Here is a 26,826-nt window from a genome sequence, read left to right on the forward strand (position 1 = left end):
AATCCCCCATCATTGGGGATGGACATAAACAGTGCGACAAATCAATGCATTCCACACAAATCGAATAACTTCGATTATGTTTCGTGCTAGGTAGTATGTAATTTTATCACCTTCACGTTGTGTGATTTTCTTTATTCCTTATTAAGTGAAATTTAGTGGAATGCCCCAGCTTTTCTTTTCCATACAATGAGGGTAAATGGGGAAGCATATATCCAAGCTCCAAAAAGGTATCATGAAAGGGGTTCATATTATTCATGTGCTTTATTCTAAGGCTTGCTGAAACCATACAATAACTTTGTGTGAAACTGACCAAAATTGAAATTGTTGTTTGCTATAAATCTTGAAAATTGGTTGTTGTGCGTCTCATAACCGATCGTTACATGCAAGATTTGAATGGGCTAAAGTGAGAATGAGATGAGTTACAGTAGAGGAAGATTTGTAGCAAATAAAATTTGCCTAACTTTTGGGTCTGTTCCTCACACTATTGTTCAGAAGACTTTGAAAATAATGCACTTTTATGATGATTTTGTGACAATTTTAGAGCTTGATAGTGTCAGTCTTCATTTACTGTCATTCAATTAACAATGGTCTGAACATTCTGCCAAACGTCCTTGTTTGTCTTTCACAGAAGAAAGTAAGTCACATGGTTTTGGATCAACATGAGGTTAAATTATGACAGATTTTTCATTTTTGGATAAATTAACCCTATTAGCTCAAACTTAAAAAGCTTGTTTGCTGTTTTGTTCAGCATTTTGTCTCATTAGGATCATTCCCTTGCTTAAACTCTCAAATATCCCTGAGGGATGGCGTGAAATGCACTAATTGTGCCTGTGGCATGAAGGGAGCTGCATTTAGTGATGACAAAACACTGCTTAAAGTGGAAACGCTTGGCAGATGCTGGAAACCTGCCTGCTAGTACAAATTATAGGATGTGTAGATGGGAAATGATTTCCTTCTTTATCTTGTATGTCATAGTTCCAGCTGTCTCTGGCGTGATCTCATTCTTGAGGGTAAGATAGGGGAGTCACTTGGCATGTCTGTGCTGGTTGAAATGTGTGCCAATATTCTCCTATTTTCTCTTCTCCTCATCTTTCTTTTCCTTAATGGCCTGGGAGGTTCCTCCCATGATCTGCCATTCCCTGTAATCAAGCTTGTTATGGTAACATGCAATCTCCACTGACCAGTAACAATGTAGCCTTGCTCATGGTCATCATAAAATGATTTAGGCTTAAATCGTATCAGCAGAACTTAAATCTCATTCATCACATTTTTTCTCTCTTCAGCTAAAGCTCACGTTTGCTTGTTTGGCGCACAGCTCTGGCTTACTCTGGCTTAGGCAAAGCTTTTTTTCCTCTTCTCTTTTTTGTAACATCTGCTTTGAAATTAATGGGTATGTTGGAAACTAGGCTAAATCTAGACTGACATCTTTTTCTTTTTTTCCCCTTTCTCGTCCTCATGCCCTTCCTCTTTCTTTTTTAAAGGCATGCCAGTGTAAGTGTGCTCCGATCAGGATTTTTTGATTTTTTTCACCAATACTGATCAATGGAAGCAGTATTGGCCAATGTCGATCACCAAAATAAACAATAGGCCAACTATTCTCAACAATAATGTATTTTAAGTATAAAAAATTAAGAAATGAGAAAGTATCATGAATTGACAATCATGAATCTTTATTTATTGGCAAGCAAAATGTGCAACACATTCCTTGCCCTCTCTTAGAGGTGATTAGGAACAGCTTAGAGCTTAGGCTAAAACATAAAGCATTCTTGTGAAAAAACAAAACAAAACAGAATAGTCTTTATCAACAGAAAGTAATTAAATGTAAAACAGTGCATAGACTGTATAAATTAGATATAGATTAATCCTACTAAATTTACTAAAGTGAGGGATTTGTTTTCTTTGTCTTTTATTTTTATTTTTTATTAACATTAATGATACAGACAGCAGCAGGAATATTAGGTTGCTGTCACTTTAAGACCAAATGCACAGATCCTATATACTGTTACACATGCAACTTATTTCCCAACTGTTTACGTTCACTTAAAGGTGCAGTGTATAAATGTTAGCGACATCTAGCGGTGAGGTTACGAATTGTTACGTTGGCCGACAGGAAAAGACGTCGTCGTCTGAGACAACAGAGAGTAGCCAGTTAAGCAATGAGGTTTCATTACAAAGATAATTTAAGAAATTATATTTACTTAATTATTCAGTAAAACAATGTTATTGCGAATATTATTGTTACTTGTTCGTCATTGTGTCAGTGTTTTATTCGCTGACTTTAGCTAGCTTCTTTGCATGAAGAACAACCTAGTGACGAAACGCTCTCTGTAGAGCAGTTTGTCCGTTCAGGGCGACTGTAGAAACATGGTGGCGCAAAATGCCCATTTCAATGTAAGGGGACCCGCGGTGTATGTAGATAGAAATGGCTCATTCTAAGCTAATAAAACATAACGGTTCATTATGTAAGGTCTTTATACACTACTGAAAACATAGTTATGTATATTAAATTGCATTTCTGTCAACAGTTCCTCCTAAATATTACACAATGCACCTTTAAGACATAACCGACGGTGTTTAAGCGAATACTCAACAAACCGGGCATTTTGACATTTCTGTGTGTATTTAACCATTTAGGCACGGCCTGCAGTTTAGCAGCAGTAGACTGCATTTTACGACAATCGCTGATCTAGATGATTTGGATGTTAAGTTTGGGCTTTTAGGGAGGAATGAAAGCACACCACTGTGAAGGAAAGAAATGCACTAAAATCGCATAGCCCTAGTTGCTTGCTGTCATTGCTGTAGGGTTGTTGTCATTACAATGTCTCTGCTCTCTGCAAAGATTCTGCAAATTTATTGTCCTTTTCAGACACCTGGTAGAACTGCCAGACCGGTAAATGTAGTGAAGCAATTTGGTACTTTGGCAAGTTTTGGTACTTTGCGCTTTTAGTATGGCTACAAATCTGGGAGCACTAAATGATTTTCAGTCACATTACACGCTTTTAACATTAAATAAAGCACATAAACAGTACCTGAGATTATCATTGCCTTACTTTATGTTGTTATTCCAGCTGCTGCATTGCAGAAAAATAGAAACCGTTTCTAAAATAGAATCATCACGTGTCGTTGTCATGGCAGGTTAGGACAAAAACACTGATTAACATGGAAAATATACCTTTTATCGTGTGTCGCAGCGTTGTGTCTGGATAGGACACACTCTTATCGGTTCTTCTGATTGGCCTTTATAGAGACCACGATCAAACTATATAAAGCTATTATCGGCCTATAACGATCGGCGCCCAATCAATTGGAGCATCCTTATGCCAGCGTGCTGCCGGCTCTGTCTGTCTAGTGACTGTGTGATGGCTCATTGCAGATAAATTCACACACCCCATCTCAAAGCACGATCCCTTGGACTTAAACTTACCCTGCACGCATGTGCCCTCAGTGTCATCGTAAGATCAATGTGGATTCGCTTTATCAAACCTACCTTGCTCATTTCATCTCACATTTTGAGTTCATGTGTTTTGCTACCATGTTGCATATTTCTTTCCTTTCTGCAGGGTGGGGTGCCTATTTTACGTATGCCACTTTGATTGGATGTAACATGTCTACTGCGGTCTCTCATCTCTGTTGTAGGATCACAACTAAAGGATTTGCACTTCAGTTTAACATTACGTCTCAAAAGGGCTTTGAATCGTTAGTATTTCCATTTTTACCATCACAGCCTTTCACATTAAAACATTCTCTTTTAGTCTGGCTGCTTGTCCTAATTGAGCTATGGTGTTAGAAAAACACTCCCTTCTCGGGCTCCAGGCTTTCTGTCTGGGTCTGTATGTGTGGCTGCAGCTCTGATCCTCCTCATCAGCCCCTGGCTGGATATGCTGCCTTCTGATGAAAGCACAAGCGCATCCGGAGAGCAGCAGAAGCCAAAGCAAGACTGTGATCCCTACTCTTCCCCACCTCCTGCCTTCCTCAAGTGAGATCAGTGATAGGGAGTGCCTTTTTGATCTTGCTAGCTCATGCTCCTCTCTACCATATCCCCCTGACAAAGCCTTCTCTCTCCTACTGGTTTTCTTTTCAGCGTCAAGCACTTTCAGTTGCAGCATGTGGCTGTGCTCCAGACTCGTCAGATTTGCTTGTCATTACTGAAGAATGTCAAAGATTTATCGGGAGTTAATTAAATTACACTGTGCCGTAATGGAAAAGGAGTGGAGGAGAGATGATGGGTTTTATTTTGGCAGCTTTTTAGAAGAGATTGTTTGTTGTCACACAGAGAGAAGATAAACCTGCACCACTAAAAGGTATATTAGGGCCACCCAGCCTATTGTGAAGTCTTTCTTTTAGCTGCTGTTATCTTCTTCTGTTAAATCCAGTGGAGCCTGCTGCCAAAAAAATCTCAAGCCAAATTCCAATGGTCTGTATGTGTAAACAGGAAATGTGTCTTAAACAGGATATCGGGACCCTGTCTTTTGAAATAGTGAGGATAATATTTTTTTAATTATTTTTAAATTAAAGCAGAATATACTACTACTACTACTACTACTACTACTACTGTCTGGGTAAATAATATTCATTCATTTGTGTCTCGCATCTTGTTTTTCTTTTGTCTTACCTATAAATTAACTGTTTTTCAGATTGTGTTGATGTTGTCTGGTGATTGAGTGATGACTTAGCCGGGGTGTGAAGATTATTATTTAAATGATGACATGCACAGAAGCCATGGAATCAACTGAGTGATTAAGAGGCCATTTTCTATGTTAATGACATTAGCTAGCTCTGAGATAATAGCAGCTAAGTGCTGAGGCCCAGCAGCTGCACTCAGAACCAGACATGAGCTGTGTCAAACACTCCTCACACTGCTCTGCTGAACTGCTGGATTTATTAGTGTACTAAAAAAAAAAAAAAACCTAGCCTATTTCTTGGAATAAATGCAACAAGAAGCTTATAATGCAAGTTATTGTGTGAAGAATTTTCTGCTCAGTTCCAAAAGCTAGTGAGCTGACAACCTAGGCAGTATTTTTTAGGCATTTTAGGTGCAAAGACTATTATGCTTGTGAACTAAGACCCACTTTTTATTTACCGGGTCCCTTTAAAAAATGTTTTGTTATTTTTTTTTTTAAGTATGACAATGTGTAGGTAGAAAAACATGGTTTGGTGAAATCAGTGGTGAGTTTTCATTTGAATTATTTTAGTATTTTTATTTTAAATATATCGATAGGACCTCGTATTGAATTGCATTTAATGCCTCTAAAATTTCTTTGAAGTCATAAGTCTATAAAGTTTTTTTTGCAGGTATACCTGTTGTAAAAAATGTATTTTAAATAATTACATAGATCATTTCCCCCAAAATATTCCTCTCTCAGAGTACTAAAATCAATCATTATGAACTGTTTAAAGGTTTCATTTTTTGGTAAGGATATTGCCAGATTGGGCTGTAGACCACATAGCAACTTGATAGGATTTAGACCAGAGTTTTGTATATATAGGTCTGAGTCTATTGTCTGTCATTGTCATCACAGATAACCCATATTTTTTTTTTAGCTACAATCAACCTGGCATGCCTCCTCAAACCATTTCATGGTTGTAGAAAGATTTTGCCACTGTAATTGGATTGGCTGTTTCTAAAGAGGCTTCTGTCGCTGATGGCACAGATGCGGTGGAGTGATGCTTTCTCTTTATGTGTGCCCTTCGGTTATGCATTTTTAAGGCGTGTAATGGGCAACGGACTGCAAAGCAAGGGAAGTACACGATGATATTTACAGAACACTGCCTCCGTTAAAACGTTTGCCTGTGCTACTTTGCATGATTGTTTCAAATGAGAGTGTCCAATGCTAATGTTACTTTGCATTTGTATAAACAGAAGCACCCGTAAACAAAGTAAACAACACAAGAAATGCAGCCTAGCTTCTCAGGATGCATCTGAGATGTCTTCCAGAAGAAGAAGTAGAAGAACCTACAGCAGGGTCTTAATCACAAGATACGAGGAGCCACTGCCGAAAGAGAGAAATGGACTGCAGAAAATGTATGCGGCCCCCAGTTCTCCTCCCTGGCATCATAAATAACCTCACCATTGATCGGCTGTAGTCTGTGATTCTCCACAGCCATTCTCTCCACATTCATCAGCCCTGCGTCTGATGTGTTTGCGGGCTACTTAATCCACCGATTACTCAGTTGGCCTTTGCTCAGTGTCTACAAGTTTACTTCTGTGTGATTTGTTGGATGCCCAGAATAGAGCATGTTATGGTGCTCATCTTTAATAAATCTAAAGTTATTCAAAATTGGACAGCCTTGAAGTCATACAGGATCTCCAATTCAGGGATCAAATTCAAACTTCAAGAATTTTATGCTCCAAAAGATCAAAAGTGCTGAATATGGAATTAAAAAAAAAGTATTTCTACAGAGTGAGAATTTAAATGATTTGGCAACAACACAAGTATATAAGAAAACAAACAGAAACGGCAGTATAACACTTTCTCTGGTTTTTAATCATACATTTTCTTTATAAATGCCCGAGAGACTAAAAAGAAAATGGATTTATGAGGTTTAACAGAAATTGGTAATCAGGTCAGATGGTGATAATAAAAGATTTAGTCCTCCTCTTGTTTTTGTCTCCCCTTCTTCCAGATCAGACCGTCAGGCATCCATTCATTCTTTTGAATCAGTTGAAGTGAATTTGGACAGATGAATCCAGATAGTGCTCTGGGGCACTGAAGAGCTCCCATTGTCTTCACACAGTGTTGTACCAAGGCTTTGACAGTAGACATGTTGATACACTGTTCCCTTTATCTGGCCAGGTTGGGGCCATTTATTTTGTGACTGCTTCTGAATTTAAAGGGCTTGCAGTTTTCCATTATCTGTGAGAGGCTAGTGTTTGTTCCTCAGTGTATGAATCTTCTGTTTCAGAAAACCTGTAGTGGTGAGGGACATACCTCCCTTAGGTCTTGGCTCTTTTTTTTAATAGTTTTTATAGTTTTTTATAGATATAGTTTTATTAAAGAAGTCCATGCAAAACATGTTTTTGAAAGCATTTTTCTTTTATTTAAAGTTTTGAAGGCAACTGCAGTTTTCTGCATTCTTATTTGGTTTTTATACAGGCAGATGGGGTTCCTATGAGGTACACTATTTGATTCAATCATGACTTAGAGGGGTTTCTGTGATAAATTGGGCCTTTTGGCTAATCCTATCAGATTAGCATTTGCATACCAGCATACATTATTCATTTAGTGTCTAACTCTCCAATTAGTCGAAGTCAGGTTTTTCTCTGGAGAGGATTTAACATCTGTGCGACCCCGTAAATTCTGCAGAAGATTTGAGCTAATCAGCTCCAGCCTCCTCAGCTCCTCTGAGGTGTGTTTACTGTTTTTGCCTTTCATTCTCCTTCACTCTTTCTTGCTCTGTCTTGACCTGTCCTGGGCACCATGCTCTAGTGGGAGCTTCCTCTCTGTGAGCGAGACAAAGGATCAGAGCGCTTACAAAATGCCACTGCCATGCCTGTCAATGAGGGCAGCGCCCTCTCACATCCTCACTTGGCTCGGTATTGACCCTTTGCCAGGTTCTTTTTGAAGATATTTTTCTAAACGGTGCCCTCATACCTGGATTCTACGCCCATATCATCCTAGCTAGCACTCCGTTCAATCGGTTGAAAGCCGTCTGGCCATTTATATGGTTTGTTGTTTGCTTACATCTTTGATGCATGCAGAAGATACAGCAGATTCTCTGATGGCTGCCTGACTACGTCTCGCCACAGTCTAGACTCAATGCTTCTCCCGCTGACTCGCTGTCTGATTCTGTGCTTGCCTTCTTCCTGACTGACTGTCTTTTTGAGTCGCTGCTTCAAGGCTTACTTGACAGATTGTTTGACTCTTTGACTTCTTCAGTCATGTTTTTGAAGTGAATCATTGGCTGGATTGATCTGTGCTCCTCGTGCCGCATGGGGAGTGATACACCCTTTCCCGGTCTACTTTTTTTCTTGCTTCTCAGACACAACAATCTACTGAGCCCAGGAAGTCACCTGTAGGTAATTTATAAACCGTACTCACAGATTCTTCAATTGTTCCCTCGGTTTAACAAATCGTGCCCACGGATTAATAACGTACCCAATTTCCAATCCGTCTGCTCAGATTTGTAAACCGTACCTTTGGTTTTTCAATCCGTACCCACAAATTCATAATCCACGCCCATGCTTTCGCTATCCGTTCCCAACAGTTTTGCAAAATGTACTCATGGATTCCCACCTCGTATACTCAAATTATACTAAGTATACTTGAACTTGGTCCAATTTAGTACACAAAAGTACACTAAATACACTTAAAGTGATGCTTTATTACAATTTACTTACAACTAAAATATACTTAGTACACAATTAGTTGTTCAAGTTAACTAAGTCAAGCACACTTCAAGTTAACTAATCATTAACACATTTTAATAATTAGTCTGGCTGCAAGTACACTTAGTATATATATATATATATATATATATCTATCACCAGGGTTGTCATGGAAATACTTGATGTATATTTTATATTGATGTTTTACCGTAGCACTTCAAGTAAAAGTGCTAGGGTAAAATGTATTTTGTATTGAAAGCAGAGATGCACAGATGTCAGCCAATAATTGGTATCAGACGATAAAAGCTGTTATTTTCACTATCGACCATCCTGTCAATCAAAAGGATGCGGAAAAACGTGTCGGACTGCAACCTGTACTGTGTGAAATCAATCTCTTGTATTGAATTTAGGGCAAGTTACTGCAACAATAACACATTAACAGTTAAAAAAATAGCTCTATTTGACCCTATGAATCACCCGTAGTTCAAGCCTGGGTTGCCAGATCTGTGGTTTTTCCCTACATCAAACATTATTTGTAGCATGCCTCTCATCCAATAATCACAAAGAACTTTGTGTTTTGTTACTTCAGATAAGAAACAAAGTCTCAGCTTTAAAATAACATCCATTTTATCACCAAATTCCAACAATAAATGGCGTTTTGACGCTCTTAAATGTGACGTTACGGATCGCTGTAGCACCTCAGTTCAAGCTGCAGCACGGAGCTGGAGTCTTTTCTTCCAGTTTAATGCAAATTATATCTCAAAAAACATGCATGATTAACAGAAGGTATGTTGAAAGATAGAGTATGACTTACCGAAATCCGTATTGTCTCATGTAATCACTAAATCTGTGTTTCATCCACGGAAAAATGTCAATAAAACAGCTTGTGAACAATGTCACTTAATGTTGCATTTACCTCAGGAAAGTTATCCAGTGTTCAGTCTGTTAGTTAGCTATAAAAAACACTAGAGAGGAGCTTATTCAATATTTACTGTTAAGTATATATGTATGTTTGAATAAATTTGCCAAGAAGACAAGTACTTATGTGCAACTTAGTTGTATACAAATTGTTTTTATTTGAGTGTAATTATTATATCTGAAAATAAATCGCACTTGAATATAATACCTCTGTTGTTAATTGTAACCTCTAATGTTAAAGTATACCAAATGAGAGGGTTCCCTGAATAGTTTGCAGCATTATTTGGGAGAGTTTTTTTATTCCTTAAGAAAAATCTAACTATCGGTATCAGTATCGGCATCGGCAGATATCATTTTGAATAATTGGCTATCGGTATCAGAGGAGAAATTTAGTATCGTTGCATCTCTAAAGTACAACAACCACTGTCTATATAAATTGAGAGTATTAGAATATCAGAAGAGGGACAAGATTATGACGCACATGATTCTTAATAAATCGTTGTCTATTTCACCCTGTCTCCAAATTGTAGCCTAGAATTTAAGTGTTTGTAGACTAGATATCTAAAATGAAGGACGGGCCACAAATCTGTGAGTAGTTTGAAAAAATGTGGGCACGGATTATGAATTTGTGGATACGGATTGAAAAACAGATTGAAGGTCCGGTTTACAAATCTGAGCGCACGGATTAGAAATACATGGGTACAGATTATTAATTTGTGGGAGTGATTTGTTAAACTGAGGGAACAATTTAAGAATCTGTGAGTATGGTTTATAAACTGAGGGGACAAATTGCAAAATTGTGGTGCCAGATTTACAGGTCTTGTTTTATTTTCTCCTACAGGTGACTTCCCGGGCTCCGTAACAATCTTCCCTTTCATTTCTCTTCATTTCTCTTGGTTTTCTTTTATCTATTTTGATACATTTTCTTCTCATCCTTTCCTTCTTTTTCATTGAGGGTTTATTTTTTTGTTGATATAGTTTATTAGTGGATGCTTTCGCTGTTTTGCTAAGACGTATCCTAGGAGGGTGGTGCACCTCTGGCAGAAAGGATAATTCATTATTCCCTGTGTGTGTATCCGTTCCTGAGGGATGCGTGTTCAGGAATGACAGCTCTTTGTAACCTGGTTTCTTCCCCTAGGTGTTTATTCATGTCTGCCACTCTTCATAGCGGTCTTTCCTTCTCTTATTTTGTTTTCATTGAAAAAGGCACATTTTTGAGTGCTTGTGCTGAATGAGACAGGTGGTGCTCTGATCTTTCCATGTAGTCATCACTAGAATCTTAATGCAAAGAGAGCAACAGCCACATAAACATAGCCTGGGGTTGAGGCGCGCACTCTGAGCAACAGATTTGCTCAAACCCCCGCTATGACACTACACAGCTAAAAGCGATACCTTTGGGCTCCCAGTAAGCAGTCAGGAGACTAAAGGGAGGTGTGATTAGCATGAAGAAAGAGTGACCTATTCATTTGAGCTGAATGTAGCTAAACAGGGTGGGGAAAATGTATACTATAGTACTTTAAAGGCCAGAGTGTGTTTTTAATGCTTAGTGGGTTTAGAACAAACTGAACTTCTGGTCTCAAAAATGGCGGAGAGAGAGAAGTTACTGAAGCATCTATTTTAAGAGAAAACTATCTGCCCCAAAAGCAGGTTACTGCCTACCAGAATGTCTAGTATCGAGTCCTTCCAGGGTACATATTCAGTATACCGGTAATCTGAGAATACAAATTGAAGTCATGGTTTTTCTTTTGATGGAAATATTAATTGAATTTTGTACACATTTTGTCGTCTCATATTCATTCATTTTTGGACTAAAATTATATCTAATTTTAATCCACAAAAATGTAATTTTAGTTAACTGAACTGCAAAATAAAACGCATTTTCTGACACATAATTTAGGGATGTTCATTTCATATTATTTCCTGACAGACAACCAGGGGTGGGCGATATACCGGTAGACACGATTAACCGGTAGAAATTTGTCAACCGGTAGAGATCTATCGTCTCTATCACGGTTACGCTCACATGACGTTGCTGTGCTATACGCAGTCACGAACATTTATCATCTGCATAAGTTTTTAAGTATTGCGGTTTAAAAACAAGCGATTTTAAACCGTTTAAGTGCAGTATGCAGTGATAATTTATTTCACTATATGCACGTGCTTTCTGAGAGACGCGCACACATGAAGCCGAGAATTGAACTGAGTGCTTTTTGCCGAACTAATTGGGGTTAAATACACATACTTATGTGTCAAAGTGACCATGCCTTTGCAAGTCAACACAGTCATTTATGTCTTAAGTGAACGTAAACCGAAAACGCAGAAGTATATTGGATCAATGAAGTCAGCCTTAAAGTGACAGCATCCAAGTTGACCTGCTGTTGTTATTAATGTTAACCAGACTACAAAAAAGAGAAAATCTCTCACTGCTTTTGACTGAATCACTTTAGTAACTTTAATAAGACTTAATTTAATTTACACAGTGAAGACAATGCAGTGTTTTTTTAATACATTTGATTACTTTATACAATTGATGTAGTATTTCTTATTTCTAGTGCTTGAAGTTTTTCAGGTTGTTTTTCTATTGTAGTTTGTTTTTCTATATGCTTGTAATTAGTTTATTTGTTCTTTCTTTATCATGGTTTACTTGTCTTCAGTAAGCTTGAGTTTTTTTCACTTCGGCTAGTAGGCCTATTCGTTTTTTTGTGATATTGAAAATGGCGACAAGAATTTTAAAATTTCAATGGTATAATTTTTTTTTTATAAATAATATTACTCGTATGGTGATATAAGATTTTGGTCATATCGCCAATCCCTACCGACAACTAACGCTCATTAACTGATAACCGGCAAGATTGTGTTAAATTAGAATTAAATTAAATGAGAATGGATACTTATTGACTTAAAGCTCTCATTAAGGGCTTGTTTTAAAAGTGGCATCATGACTGCAAGAATTTCATCTTGAGTTCTAAGGATGGTTATCTCCATTGTACTGGCTTTAATGTGACAAATAGGCCTCCATTGTCCCACATTACACAAGAAACAGAGCTGCTAGTGGTGCGTTCACAATAGGGGTTGTGATTCCTGCTGAATAATAGCTTGTAATATCTCTGGTTTACAGCCCCCTTCATTCCTGAATCATTACTTGTATGGAACGCAACGCACTATTCGCCTTAAGTGTGTTGCAAACACAGCTACCAGTATTTGTGGAGTTTATTTCCACCGCTGTCTCCATAGAAATGCGAACCCATGCACATAATTGAATTATATCTGCATGAATTAAACATGATACATGATTCATTGACATTTGGTGGGTAGAAATAAACAATGACAAAGTTGTTATTGTTTTGTCCCTGTTTGTGTGGTTGTATTGGTTTCACTCTGCTCAAGTCAATTATATTAGACAAATTCTCATTACAAGGAACATTTATGCATGAATTCTCTGAAACAAATAAGGAGCAGAAGCCAGCACTGTGTCATACTAGCATCAGTGTTACTAATGGTAATGATTGTGCAATGAGAGAAGGATCCAGTCTGCTTTAGAGACCCTAAGGACAGAAGGAATGGTAGGTTTCGTAGGCTGGTAAGTGAACAGCGACCGGGGTAGATCATGCCAGTGGCAATCCGTCAGAGACTCGTTGGCTTATCTGAACCAAGCCTGGATCTGGGGATCCAAATCACAGTGTGCGATAACTGTTTGCTTAATCACTGGTACAGGAAGAAGGAAATGAGCTGACTGTCAATAGGCTCCAGGAAATTAAATATGCTCCACACGCTGCAGAAATGAGATGGTGTCACAGTTCTCCATGCCTGTGAAGTGACAGTGTTTTAATGCTGTTAAATATGGAAATATTTCCATTGGTTTGCAGTTTGCATAAATACATTTCCATTTGTGTTTATTCCTTTTTTTACAGTCAGGTCGAAATCTTAATCTTAATAAAACAATCTGACGTTCTTTATTTGTCTCCCTCTTTTCCAGTTTCTGTGTCTGAAGAACATCCGGACATTCCTGAAAGTGTGCCATGATAAGTTCGGCCTGAGGAACAGCGAGCTGTTTGATCCCTTCGATCTGTTTGACGTGAGGGACTTTGGGAAGGTGAGAAGCAGTGGTTTTGCTGAGCATGCAGGCTGTCTGGGACTATTAATCATTTTACACCATCATGTCTCCGCAGCTGAATGACATTAATGTGTGCAGTTTTATGAGAGATTAACCCAAAAGTGGGGCTTTGTTCCACTTCTTACAACTCTCTCACACACAATCCATTAATGCCGGGGATAATATAAAAGTGTGTGCAATGCTTAATCGGCCCTGTGTGTATTTCTTCCCCCTAGTCTTATCTCCTCCACTGTGCATTTGAATATTCACATGCACATTTGATCACACACCTCGGGGTCACAAGTGTGTCTGTGTGTGCCAGTGCATATCTGTGGTGCTATCCATATTGTGTGTGTGTGTGTGTGTGTGTATGCATTTTCAACAGTACTTGTTTGATGTGACTGATGATTTTATTGATTTAGTGGTAAATTGTGTTGGAAGGATCTGGTAACTATTCACAGTACCATCTAGCCCAGCTATTTAGCCTGTTGGGAATCCCTGGACCTCAGTTTTAAAAAAACCCTTTGAAGTAGGCATGTGTGAATCAATGAAAATTGCAGGCAGGCATCCCCCATTATGGTTTTTGCTGTATTCCTGCTCGATTTCAGTGTCCCAGCTATTTCCACATCCTTAAAAGGCATCTTGCGGATTTCTTACTGTCGATAGCTCTGTCAGAGCTTTCTCTAGTGCATAAGTGCCCTTATGCTGACTTTGCTCTGACGGTCATCCATGTATTGGAGAAAATGTGATGTCCTTAAGAACAACTGAACCCTGATCCTTATATCACTATGGCAGTTTAGTCAATTCACTAACCTCCATGATAGAATCTCATTGTTAATTCTGTTTCTTCATGCTAAGTCAGCTTGATGTCTACCGTTTATATTGGAGATGGGTTCTTCTTCATTATAAGTATGGTTTTAATAGTGAAATATTAGTATAGAATATTAGTGGGAAAAAGTGCTAATTACTAAATGTAAAGAGAAGACAAACCTCTTAATATTGATCATTTGAGTTGCATGAATTGTTTGGACTTCATGGAGTATTTACAGGTGCAAAGCACTTGTTCGACCTTTGAAACGTTTGGTTCCGGTTAACTACCGCTCAGCAAGCGTGTCTGGACATTTCCAGTGTGTGCAGTCAGAAAAGAAAGGAGCGGCAAGACGGAGAGAGCGGTTTGAAGTCTCAAAGGGAGGGGCCTAGACAGCGAGATTAAGCCTTTGCCAGACTGTGAGCTTTAATGGATAATGTGGAAGACGGTGAGTGAGAGTCAATGAGTGCACGGAAAACAATATTAAAACCCTCGAGCAGTCGGAATCAATCACATACACCCTCCACATGTCAATGTGTGAATTGCGTTTGCTTCGACTCGAAGGTGACGGGCTTGTCCCATCATTGATTCTCCATTAAGGGCAAGCAGCGCATTATAATATATTGAAGTAGGCAGCTTGATGTCATTGCGCCATACATGCAAATCGTCCACCTCCTTTTAAATTAAGAGAAACGAAAGCTTCTCGAGCTTTAGAGCTGAAGGATAGAAAGCATTTTTAATCTTTCAATAGCACATACATTGTTGAACTTTCACCTCGGGCAGTAATATATCTCCCTGGCCTGTCAAGCTCAGGGTGTCTTTAATTGGAGTGGAGAGTCTCAGTCCTTTGTGTCCTTGCAGTTGGTGGGATGGTTGACGCCTTTTTAGGGATGGCGATTTGTTGTCGACCGATATAGATATTATTTTTTTGATTGCTGATTTCTTAAATTAGAAATAAATAATTTGAAAATTAATTAAAAAAAATCTGTAAAATAAATAGTCTTAGTTCACATATCGCGTCTAAAAACGAGTGAAAGGCGCGCCTGCGCCACTGTCTCCTTTTTTCCAAAGCGCTTGCGCTCCCGTGGCGTCTATCGTTGCTATGCAACCATGGACAACGGCGAGGAAGTTTCAGTAATGGATTTCCACCACCGAAAACTTAAACACTTACTGTAGCGCTGCTACAAGATTTTACAGAGAAGAGAAAAAACAAAAAAACATAGTGTTTGGGTGCACCCCATCCTTCATATTGACTGAGCTTTCAATGTTGTTATGGAGAGGGTGAAGCTGATTGGTTGGTTCTTGTCATATGACCTGTTCTATTATAAGCGTGCAAAAGACGCGATATGTGAACTGCCCCTTATACTTTAGATGTCAACTTCTTAATTTTGGAATGCAATTACAGTATGTTCACAAATAAAGAAATTGTAAAAAAATAAATAATAATAATAAAAGGAAGTAAACATTGTAACCAACAGGGCATCAAATTATTTTTTTCAAATAAAGACAAAGAAGCACTAATTTTACATACAGCACATAGTAAAAATGACATTAATATGACAGTGGCCAGCTGGATAAAGTTTGAAATCAAGGGTTTGAAGTTTGTCGATTGTGCATCTCCAGTGAAACTTAAATCTGCTCCTGTCCACATTTAATTTGCACAGACCGACCATGATGCACAGAATACACACGTGTTTTTGCAAGCTAAGCTACAAATGCACACTTCAGAAGATCTCACAGCTGGATTCGACAAAGTCTGCAAGGTTTGAGAAATGAAATGTTTATTAGATATTCAAATATTTGTTTAAATGAATTTGTTACAAATGCGTATTTGCTGAATGCTGACGGTAAATTAGAAGCATTACAGTGAGAGAGTTTATTATTATTAGATTGTGTTTGCCTTTTTATTACTGATAATATAAAAGCTAACGCTATAATACTTTTTTGTATATCATTTACTTTCTTTGTTTAACAGTTCTGTCTAATAACATATTAGATAAGACTGTTAAACTGAGGCCGTAGATGGAGAATGGGAGCGCTGTGTGCTCAGCCGTTCTCAGCACCATCAAAACAAAAGTCCCACTTCCGACACATCGGTCAAATAAAAAAAATGTATCGGCTATTGCCGATAATTAAAAAATGCCAAACTTCAGCTGATATATCGTCAACCACTAATGACGATGTCTGGTGTTGTCTGTTTTTAGTGTTGTCATTCTAATGCTTGTTCCCTCCTAATCCTAACAGTGCACTGAATTACTCGTTTCCTGATTTGTTTAAGAAGGGAGCACAAATCTGTCTGTTTAGTGTGAATATTTCGTATCTGCATGCTCTCTATTCATCAGCACATCGTTAAATTTACCTGGGTGGAGCAGCTAAGGAGACACCTGTCCCTCCTGATGCTTTAGGTAATTGCCTCTCTTCCCTTTCTCCATCTCACTGCTTTTAGGGCATTTAAACAGATGGTTCACCCCCACATCTCTTACTAAACTCGCCACAGCGCTCCTGTCAGCACTCTGATGTTTCATGCCCTCCTTTATCCCATCAGCCCATGGGACACATCCGTACGACAATCACAGATGGACCCAGATTCTCCTTAACGTTCCATATTCATCATTACTCATAAACGCAATGCTCTCTGGGCTTTGCTTTTAATATGGCATTCAAACCGAACTGCTTCTGTCTTTCCCTCCCTAATTGGATCTGAATATGCAGTTGTTATCATTTAAATGAACACCACAATCATTTTAGTTCACATCTTTGTGACAATTAGCGTGATGACACTCCACCTGTTCACAGCCTATTAATAGCTTTGTGATTTTGTAATGTGTGAATCAGACAGGTTGAAGACGATTTTGATTATTTAGCGCTAGATCTCACTCAATTGACCCGCCGCAGGCCAGTTCTGACATGGCTGTTCTACAAAATCTTATTGACCTGCTCTCTTTTGTTTAGTGTTGTAATAATTATACCTCGTCTTTATTCAAAGACATCTCAGTGGGCTCATGTGGGCGTGCTTTAAATTAACAGTCAGTTCATCTGGGGGCAGGATCAGTAAAATAGCTTCTTGATTGACACCACTGGGGCCCTTTGGAGACCTCTGGGAGGTAAATATTTTTTCCATAAGATTAAATAAGAACAAAGGGCGAGACGTTTTTTTTTTTTTTTTTCAGTTAAATATTTCAAGTAATTTTTTGTGGTCTGTAAAGAAAAATCAGATCTTTGTTAACATTTCTAGAATTTATCATCATATCATATATAAAGAATAACATAATATTAATTTAAAGAATATTTGTATGTAATTTGTCATTTTTGTACAATATAAAAAGCACAGAGCTATTTATTTGACCTGCAAAAAGATTACAATGATTTATTATATAAAATATCAGCATTTAAGGCTAAAAATGTTACACTTTCCCTTTTTGAATAAATTCAGAAAATTTATTTTGAGTTATTTGTTGACTACCCCTCCCTTTTTCTGTCTATTCTTACTGCAGGTTTCCTCTTTTGTTTCTCAGTATTGTGCTTAAACAATCTACCAAACAAATACTTTTCTTTTGAATTCACAATTACAATTCAGAGACCTATTGTACTTGCTCTCACCATGTGCATAATTTTTCTCTCCTCTCCTCTCCTCACCTCTCCTCTCCTCTCCTCTCCTCTCCTCTCCTCTCCTCTCCTCTCCTCTCCTCTCCTCTCCTCTCCTCTCCTCCTCTCCTCTCCTCTCCTCTCCTCTCCCTCTCCCTCTCCTCTCCTCTCCTCTCCTCTCCCTCTCCCTCTCCCTCTCCCTCTCCCTCTCCCCCTCCCCCTCCCCTCTCCTCTCCTCTCCTCTCCTCTCCTCTCCTCTCCTCTCCTCTCCTCTCCTCTCCTCTCCTCTCCTCTCCTCTCCTCTCCTCTCCTCTCCTCTCCTCTCCTCTCCTCTCCTCTCCTCTCTAAATATTGTCTCAAAAATAGCTGGTTGCCAGGCACTCTGTACTGCAGCAGAGAGCTGCTCAAATAGGGCGTTACAAAGCAAAGTTGCTAAGGAACAATGGTGACATTAAAGAATAGACTCTCTGTAAAGGTTATTGCGGTGGTTTGAACTGCAGTTTGCCATGGAGCCAAGTTGAGGCTGCACTGACACATTCGAGAGTTGGTTGAGGTTTTGTTTGGCTGGCCTGTTTTTATTTTTCATCAGTGGTGAGGTCAGTGCCCCCTTGACCTAAAGAAGTTTGATACATATTGAAAAAAAGAAACATCTGCTAAAGTGCATGTCTTCTGATGTTAAATGTTTAGAAAAGTATAGGGAGGTTGTTTATGTTGCTAGCTAAGAACATGATTCCTTTGCATCCATTTGATATGTTTAAACAGTGAACATTTTCTCTTTAGACAAACTGCTTCAGCTTAGTTTGGGATTAGCCCTAAGTACTTTCAGTAGCAAATTGCTTTTTCGGAAATCAATCTGGTTCTGAAAGTTTCTCTTCCATCTCCAAAGGCATCCTGTTGTGAATTAAATGATATTGAGACAATACATTTTATAGGCTGTTTGCCACTGTTGTGGGAAGCCATTCCGCCCAACTTAGATCATTAAAGTGAATGCAAGGAGCTCTCCTCCTCACACAAGTGACATGTGCCTCTGTATCCCTGTCACATGCCTTTCCCCAGCGACTCCTGTCCATCAGGAGCAAGGCTGCATGTTTTAACATAAAGCTGCTAACACAATCAATTATTCATTCAAAACGCCTCACTCTTGATGATAATTCTCCTGCTATGAATAATTGAAGGGAAGTACCTGCTTCACGTTGGACCCTTGCCTCTCTCTCCCTCAAAATGCCTCATTAGCTCTTACCTCGTTGTGGTACCTGCTGAAACAGGTGGTTGTCAGCCGTCATTCGTCTACTGACAGCCATACTAATCGACTGTGGTATTCTTTTGTTCTCTCTAATTCACATTCCCATCATGAGTTTAGCTAAAGTTTACCAAAGATGTATCTCAGGATATTCCATTAACAGTAGACCTGCACGATTAATCGTTAAAAGATTGCTATCTCGAATCAAACATCCACATGGTCTTATTCTTAAATGAAATGACAACGATTCGCCTGTGTCTATTAAATCTTTGACAAGTACGATCACAGTGAAACATTAAAATCTGCATTGCCTCTGCTTCTAATCCAGAGAGAGCAGTTATCATGAATAGGTATGAAACCGCTTCACAAATAGTATTTTCAGCCACACAGTATCATTATTTCTGTCTTACAATAATTCAAATGATTACAAAGTACTGGGTTATTAGTTTGGATATAAACGCCTGATGTATATGGTAGCGATCAATATATATTTATTCCTATATAGTACCTGTCGAAAGTTTGGAAACATTATATATATTGTTTGATTATTATTGCTTTTTATGTTTCATTTGCTATATTTGTTAATTGAGGATTTATGAAGAGAGAGGAACACAATCAGGAACTGTTGCAAGTCACACTTGCAAACTTGCAATGTCTTTTTCTCTCCAGTAAAGGCAGAACTACCCCGACTACATCTGTTTTCTACTGTCAGCTATTATGTCAACAATAAGTACAACATCCAATTTTAGTCAGCACCTGAGCTACACACATGTAATAAGCTCCGCTGTGTTTCCAGCACAAAAGCAAAATGGGAGCAATATTTCATAAATCTGCCGAGACTGTTTTTCCAGAATCAGCTCTTTGTTATTCTGGTGATCTTGTTCTCTGACAGGAGGTGATGACAGGCAGCAGCGTTTAATTCTGCAGGAAGGAAAGTGATGAACTGCTGAACGCATTACATGCAGAGACCTGAAAGCGCCCTGCACAATAAAATCTACATTGTGGAAATAATTGCAGCTCTTTTGTCTTCCCTTTGAGAGTGTAACTCTGTGGCAGAACCGCACAATGGCCTCTGCCGGGTTTCTGTTTCAACATTCTCTGCGCATTGTCTCGCCGCGGAGTCCAAAACGTAGTCAGATGTGGTGCAAAGAGTGAGAGAAAAGGGAAAGTGAGGGAGTTTTTAATGTGCTGGCTGGTCTACGTAAAGCACTTTGGGTGTCTCCGGTGTGCCATGGCAGTAAAGAGGAGTCATCCAGGAAGAGCAGCTTCCCTCCAGGAAGTACTTCCACATTCAGCTCCAGCCGTGAGCAGCTTGCAGAGCACTCTCATTATTTTTCTTTCTCATTCTGTCCTGCTCCGTTTCTCTCGCCCTTTAGTTTGCTGCAAACCTAAAGGAATTCCTCTGACAGACAGGTAAAATTTTTTGAGTTGATGAGCATGAATAGATAAACCTTGAAAGTGCACGTAGCGTATTTGTCCCTCTCCATAAATTCCAAAGTATGAGATTCTAAAGCCTAGGTATATGTGGGTAATAAGTTGTGCTCAAGCTGACCTCTCTGCCCTAAAGCTCAACGAAGGTGTAAACAGGAACACTGCGATCCATGTTAATCTTTCAAAAATGTCTTGGGCAGCGAATAGCCTGGCAATGACCCCACCACAGAGGGATTTCAGAGCTCGGGATGCTATGAATTAAAGTCTCAGAGGTCAGGAGAAAATGCACTTTAGACTTATCTGATGTTGGTACTAAATCAACAAAAGATTCATCATGATTCAAGCTGTGATAGGCTGAGCAGTTTCAAGGTCATGAAAAGTGTCTGATCACATGGTGCTTCATCTAATTCAGTTAATCCAACCAAACGTATGCTAAGCCTAGTCCAGATCTGCAGGCAAAATAACAAATACATAGCGATGAATCTGACCATTTAGGAGTTAGCTTTTAACGTTCTCTTTGGTGAAACACTAGCATAGCAACCCTAGAAGTTAAAATAATCAACTTTTGTAAATGTCAGTGGGTGTACATCCTCTGGTGCCCATTAAAAGGCACTGTCTGCTTCTCACTCTCTCTCTTTCCCTCTTGCAGTCGAACTAATCAGGAACTCTGCTGCATACAGCCTGCTGTGCCACTCTGGGTTTCAGGCTACTAAAAGCCATAAATGTCGACCACAAGTGGATCTAATGTGCTCTCATATTCCCTATCAAAGACTTGTGATATGTAAATTGGAACTAATGCATTACATGTACATCTATTACTCCTTTGCATGTTTAATATAGGAAGAAGACAGAAGCCTGGGCTCCTTTTTGCAGGAGTCATCGTAATCTGACATTGTCAGTGTGGGGTTTACCATGAATTTCTCCATGTCTTTTTTTTTTTTTAGTTTTCAGCGTTTCTTTTTACTTATCACAGCATAAGAGTTCAACAGCGACCACCCAATCCCATAACGCATTGTGACTTCGTGAAGTCCTACACTTTAAAACAAGTATAGTGCAACAGTGCCCACCCACTTTTTCAATGGCTGTAGTTCCGAAAGTGTTTTTCTCATTCTTTAGTTAAAAGCCATGTACCAAGCCAACCAGCTATGATCTGAATCACATCATTATAAACTTTGTTGTGAAGCAAACAATATTTAAAAATTAAACCAAAAGACAACAGGAAAAAGCAACAAATCCACAATGCTAGGTTTCTTTTCCATTAATTTTGAACAGACAGTAGTGCAAATAGCAGCCCACGTATTTGCCAACTGATAACTTCATTATAAAAAATAAAAACCCTCTCATATTGTGCCGCATCGTGCATTGAATTTAAACTGCAAACATAGTATCCCATAGGCCATATTTTTATGGCTGTGGCTGATGTCAAACAAAAGACTCAGATACTACAAAATAAATAATAACAAGGATTGTTTCAGTTATTTCGGCCTAGGGCTGATGCTAAATAAAAGGCACTACAGAACTAAAAAAACATCTCGCGATGTGAAAATACAAGATAAATTTAAAAAAAAGTATATGAAAACTGTGCCTTTGGACCAATGTATCGCATTTTGTGAATAACTGTAAGGTCTGTAAGGTCAGTATGCACCCCTTAAAAGCTATCCAAGATTTATTCTGTTTAAAAAGAATTCTTCAAATAGATCAGTTTGTCCACATTATCAGTAGTGTTAAGGCCTGGGTATAGCCTACTTCATTTTCCACGTTCTGCTCTGTTTCGCTCACAGTTGAGTGCGCGAGCCTTTCAAAGTATACTCCTTTGTCCGTGAGTGCAGAAAGATGCATTCAGCGCGTGCGCACTACTCGCCATTCCTTGGGTTGGTGAATTGATGGTCTCCTCTTCTGCTCTTTTTTTTCTTTTTCTTTTGTGGTGGTTAGCAAACAGCATTGCATTACCGATCACGCCTTCTTCTGGATTGTAGTGTGGATCGCCTGTGTTTGCCGTTTGACTGCAGGCACATAAAAATCAATTCCTCTATGGATGGCAATATACTTAAACTATATACAGTTAGGCCTGTCACGATAACAAATTTTGCTGGACGATAAATTGTCCAAGAAATTATCGCGATAAACGATAATATTGTCGTTCTGAGACCATTTTCATTTAATATAATTATAATGGCATAATAATGCAGGTACACCTTTTCAACGATCTATAAACTTTTATTTCTAAAGAATATTAAACATTGAAAACAGAAAACATTTTAAATATCCAAAAAAATGAACAAAACAACCAAAAACAATAAAAGCAATGGACTCTTAGTGTCTGTTAACAAAATAAATGTCTGTTAATAAATAAAATGGATGTAAACAAAATTGCACTTCAAAAAATATTAAACATTATTAGGCTATAGACATTAGGCATAAATAGTGATACATTCCATAACAGGCAAAACTGCCGGTTAGGACCTTTGTAAACAAATTTAAAAAAGCCTCAACAAGCCATATCACACCATTCTGCACTGTCCTCCTGTTACTTTGTCAAGTGATTGTGTACTGTCGGGAAGACGGAGACGCACTTTATTGCGTGTATGCTACGCACTGAAAATACTTGGTTAGGATTAGGGGTGAGGAGTGCGTGCGTATTACACGCCATAAAGAGCGTATCATATGCACGCAAAAACTATTTTTGGCGTATAAATGGCACGAGAAATAACATTCGTGGTATAGATACGCATTTTCATGTGATTGGGCTCGCTGTCGCAACTCACAACTAGCGTCTTCTCTCTCTCCCGGCAGTAGCCGCAAACAGTCCCGCCGGCGCTTTCCCATACGTGACTGACAAGCGCCGCGCGCCGCCTCCCCACACAAAGACCATGCAACTGACAAGAGACGAAGAGAGTTCACTCCTCCTATACGCTAAAGAACCGAGAGTGGTCATCCAGTCTCTTTGGTAGAGAGAGAGAGACGAGGAAAACAAACAAGCATGCAAATGGAATTATCGCGGCCGGAAAAATTATCGAGCTCATTTTTTTTTTATCGTGCGATTAATTGACTTATCGACTATCGCGACAGGCCTATATACAGTATGATATTTTATACTAGTTTTATATTGCAGCATTATTTTTGATTTGATTGTATAATTCACAGTGCTACATCAGATAGGTTACTATTGTGCTCTGTTCGGGGGAATTTTTGAGGTTTCTCTCAAGCTTTTCTCTTCATAGCACTGGGTAATTTGATATGGATGATAAATGTCTTCTCTTTCTTTTTGACTTATTGAATCTTGAAGATGCGCTGCCAGGTGGTGCAAGACCTCATGCTGTGGGTGCTAAACTATGTCCCACCCTCCTCCATTACTGTTCATTTCTCACCCGTAGGTTTGCCCCTGCAAGGTAGCAATAATAACCACTGACTGCTATGCTGTGTTAGTGAAAGCTGGCACAAAGAACCGTGTAAGCACCTGTGTCCCACAGCGCTCTTCACTAACTCTCTCAACTGCATACTCAAGTCCTGTAGGTCAACAGCATTGCTTCACAAGCTCAGAGGAAACTAGTGTTGTTCGATTTTTGTTGTCGTTGCTGTTGGTTTGTTTTTTAATGATCTGTTAAAGGAGAACTCCGGTCAATTTTACTAATTTTTTGTAAATTTGGAGTGCTGTCAATACAGAGAACAACGACAAAAATCGGTGTTGCCTACACCGTGTTATCCTCTTTTTAAAATTTGCACCCTGTTGACTTAAATGGGGCAAGTTTTAAACCTGCTTTTAGCCTCTTAACATCCTTGATGTGTCATTACAAGTGCACAGACATGTGAGTGATTCCTTCAGAGTGAACACGGTGAATCTGACTGCAGTAGATGTGAAAGATATGAATAAAAATGAAGTTAATTCGGCCAGCGCTCATACCTGTATTTATTTCCTGTTTTCGGTCGAAGTCCACAGTAGTCGATTGTCGAGTTCTCCACTGTTGCTTAGCTACCTATGATCACGCGCGTGAACTCGACAATCGACTACTATGGACTTCGACCGAAAACAGGAAATAAATACAGGTATGTGCGCTGGCCGAATTAACTTCATTTTTATTCATATCTTTCACATCTACTGCAGTCAGATTCACCGTGTTCACTCTGAAGGAATAACTCACATTGGCTGTGCACTTGTAATGACACATCAAGGATGTTAAGAGGCTAACAAAAAGAGGATAACACGGTGTATGCAACACCGATTTTTGTCGTTGTTCTCTGTACTGACAGCACTACAAATTTACAAAAAAATGAGCTCAATGTTAAAATTGACCGGAGTTCTCCTTTAAGCTTTGAATTTTGAATATAGATGGACAGATATAATATTCTGATATTATTTCCAATAAATGACCAATATTCAACATATTTTCAGAATCCATGGCCTATGCTTTGACAGGAAGCTAGTGACCTTCACTTTGTGAGTGGCAAGGCAGAATGGTAGATTTTCCATTCTGTTCATTTCTTTCTGTCCATTTTCAACTGAAAAAGATCTAGAATAATTGGTTGTTAGCAGGCTAACTTTTGATTACTGCTGTTTTCTTGTCACACTGTTTTTTCCATTTCTTTTTGTTCTTTGGTTGAAGATTACAGGGAGACAGAGAGAGCAGTGGTACCAGAGAAGGAAATATAGACTATAACACAGATACAACCACACAAAAGATTACTTTCACAGCTTTAGATTTGGACATGTTATGATTCCCTACTCTTTCATCAAAAAGAGTGGTCTTGGCCAAGGAGGTCTGTGTGCATTGATGCCAATGTATTGAGTAGTGAGGGCCTGACGGTTTGTCTCTGAACTCTCAATTACCTCAGCATGTGAATGAACGGACTGCCTCTTTTTACAGTGTGTGAGCAACATCAAAGACCATTGGAAAGTGGCAGGTGGCCATTGTGCCGCTTGAGGGCCTTGTTGTCGGTCAGAATGCTGGTGTAGCCAGCGGCACTGCAGTTTCTTTTCGTGACGTCATGATTCTTTTCCCCCCTCTTTTGTGGATGTAATAACCCGTAACAGGACTCTTAAGACCAGTCACTAATTTGTGATACCATTCCTAGTCAAGCATACAGACGCCAACACCCTGTCCAGATGGTCAGCCCAGACTGTTTGCTTTTAAATTATTTGAATCTTATTATTTGAGTCTTAGCTGAATCTGGTAATAATTAAATTATTATTTTTGTAAGGTTTTGTCTAAATGAAACCGAAACATTACCCCAAAAATTAGTTCACTAAATGGCCATCTTGACAATGCCTCTGGGCAGCTGATGTCTTTCCAGCCCTCTTCTGCTTGAATAAGCAAAGACTGAAATTTTCAAATTTGTTTGCCAAGTTAACATTTCAATATCAGGCTGGGTCAAAATATACAGATTTTTCCATTAATTTTTTTGTGAATAAAAAACTCTTTTCTGTTCTGATTCATGAACAAATGAATTATTCAAAAAGACTCAAACTCTGATTCAAACAACAACTAACAAATCTTTCACTGAGTGATTGAATATTTCAGTAAATTATAGGATGGATGGGTGGGATATTTTATAAATACATTGTGTAATATTTTGTTTTGTGTCCATTTATTATATCTGTTAAATAAATAGCAATGTTTACAATAATGTAAAACATTGATAGAATCTACAGCATTAAGAGCAGTGTAAGCAAAATTGGACATTGTAACTGAAATAAATTAATTGAATTGAAATCAGAATTTAATCAAATTAAGAGCTTGTGAATCAGAATCAAGTATTGATTCTCAGACCTAGTCAAATCACCAGTAAAATAGTTTAACAATGTTGCTTCTTCACCTCAAATCAGGTTGGTTTATATATTTTGCAAGTGCATTAAAGAACAATGTATTGACCAATAAGATCATTAGCTATTTTAACTGGAGGACGGCTCCCTTTTGTGCTACACATTAAGCAAAGCTCAGGGAGACTTGCTTCCTCTAAAAATTCCATTCATCTGCACAATGTGTTCTAAATAGTGTTGTGGTATGGCAAATTTGCTCTCTTATAGACCTTGCTTAGTGTATCTGCTTTCTTTTTACACTTTCTTTTTTTTCTTCCGATGTCTTAAGTAGTTTTCTTTTTAATTTGCCCTAATTAAGTTAGTACCCTTCAGCCAAACATGTTCTGGTTGGTGAGCACATCTCCAAGATCATCTTTCTTGTGTGGGTGGTTTGGAATTAGATAAGTGGTGTGGGATTTAATAACCCATTTCTGGACTGTATTATTAGTATGCAGTCCAGTTCAAATTCTGCTGTGGATGCATTATTTCCTGTTTTTACATTGCATGCTATGCTCTGTCCCACATATTTATGTATTCACTTCATCTTGTTCTTGTCTGCCCAAAGGATGCATGCTCCTTTCTCAGATTTCCCCACTTCTTTGACCTTCGTGGGCAGACGAGTCCTTCGACT

The 26,826-nt window shown here is 38.7% G+C and overlaps 1 protein-coding gene across 6 annotated transcripts in view; it reads left to right on the forward strand.

Annotated features, from left to right (window-relative positions):
• The window catches only part of vav2 (vav 2 guanine nucleotide exchange factor), a 196,593-nt gene that overhangs the window by 43,175 nt on the left and 126,592 nt on the right, over positions 1-26,826 (forward strand). For all 6 annotated transcript variants that reach the window (XM_079847736.1, XM_079847737.1, XM_079847739.1 and 3 more), the window contains exon 2: positions 13,221-13,337. In XM_079847736.1, the coding sequence (XP_079703862.1) occupies positions 13,221-13,337 (117 nt within the window). The remainder of the gene's footprint in view (positions 1-13,220; positions 13,338-26,826) is intronic.

This window comes from Squalius cephalus, assembly GCF_949319135.1.
Source record: "Squalius cephalus genome assembly, chromosome: 17".
Taxonomy (NCBI): Eukaryota; Metazoa; Chordata; class Actinopteri; order Cypriniformes; family Leuciscidae; genus Squalius; species Squalius cephalus.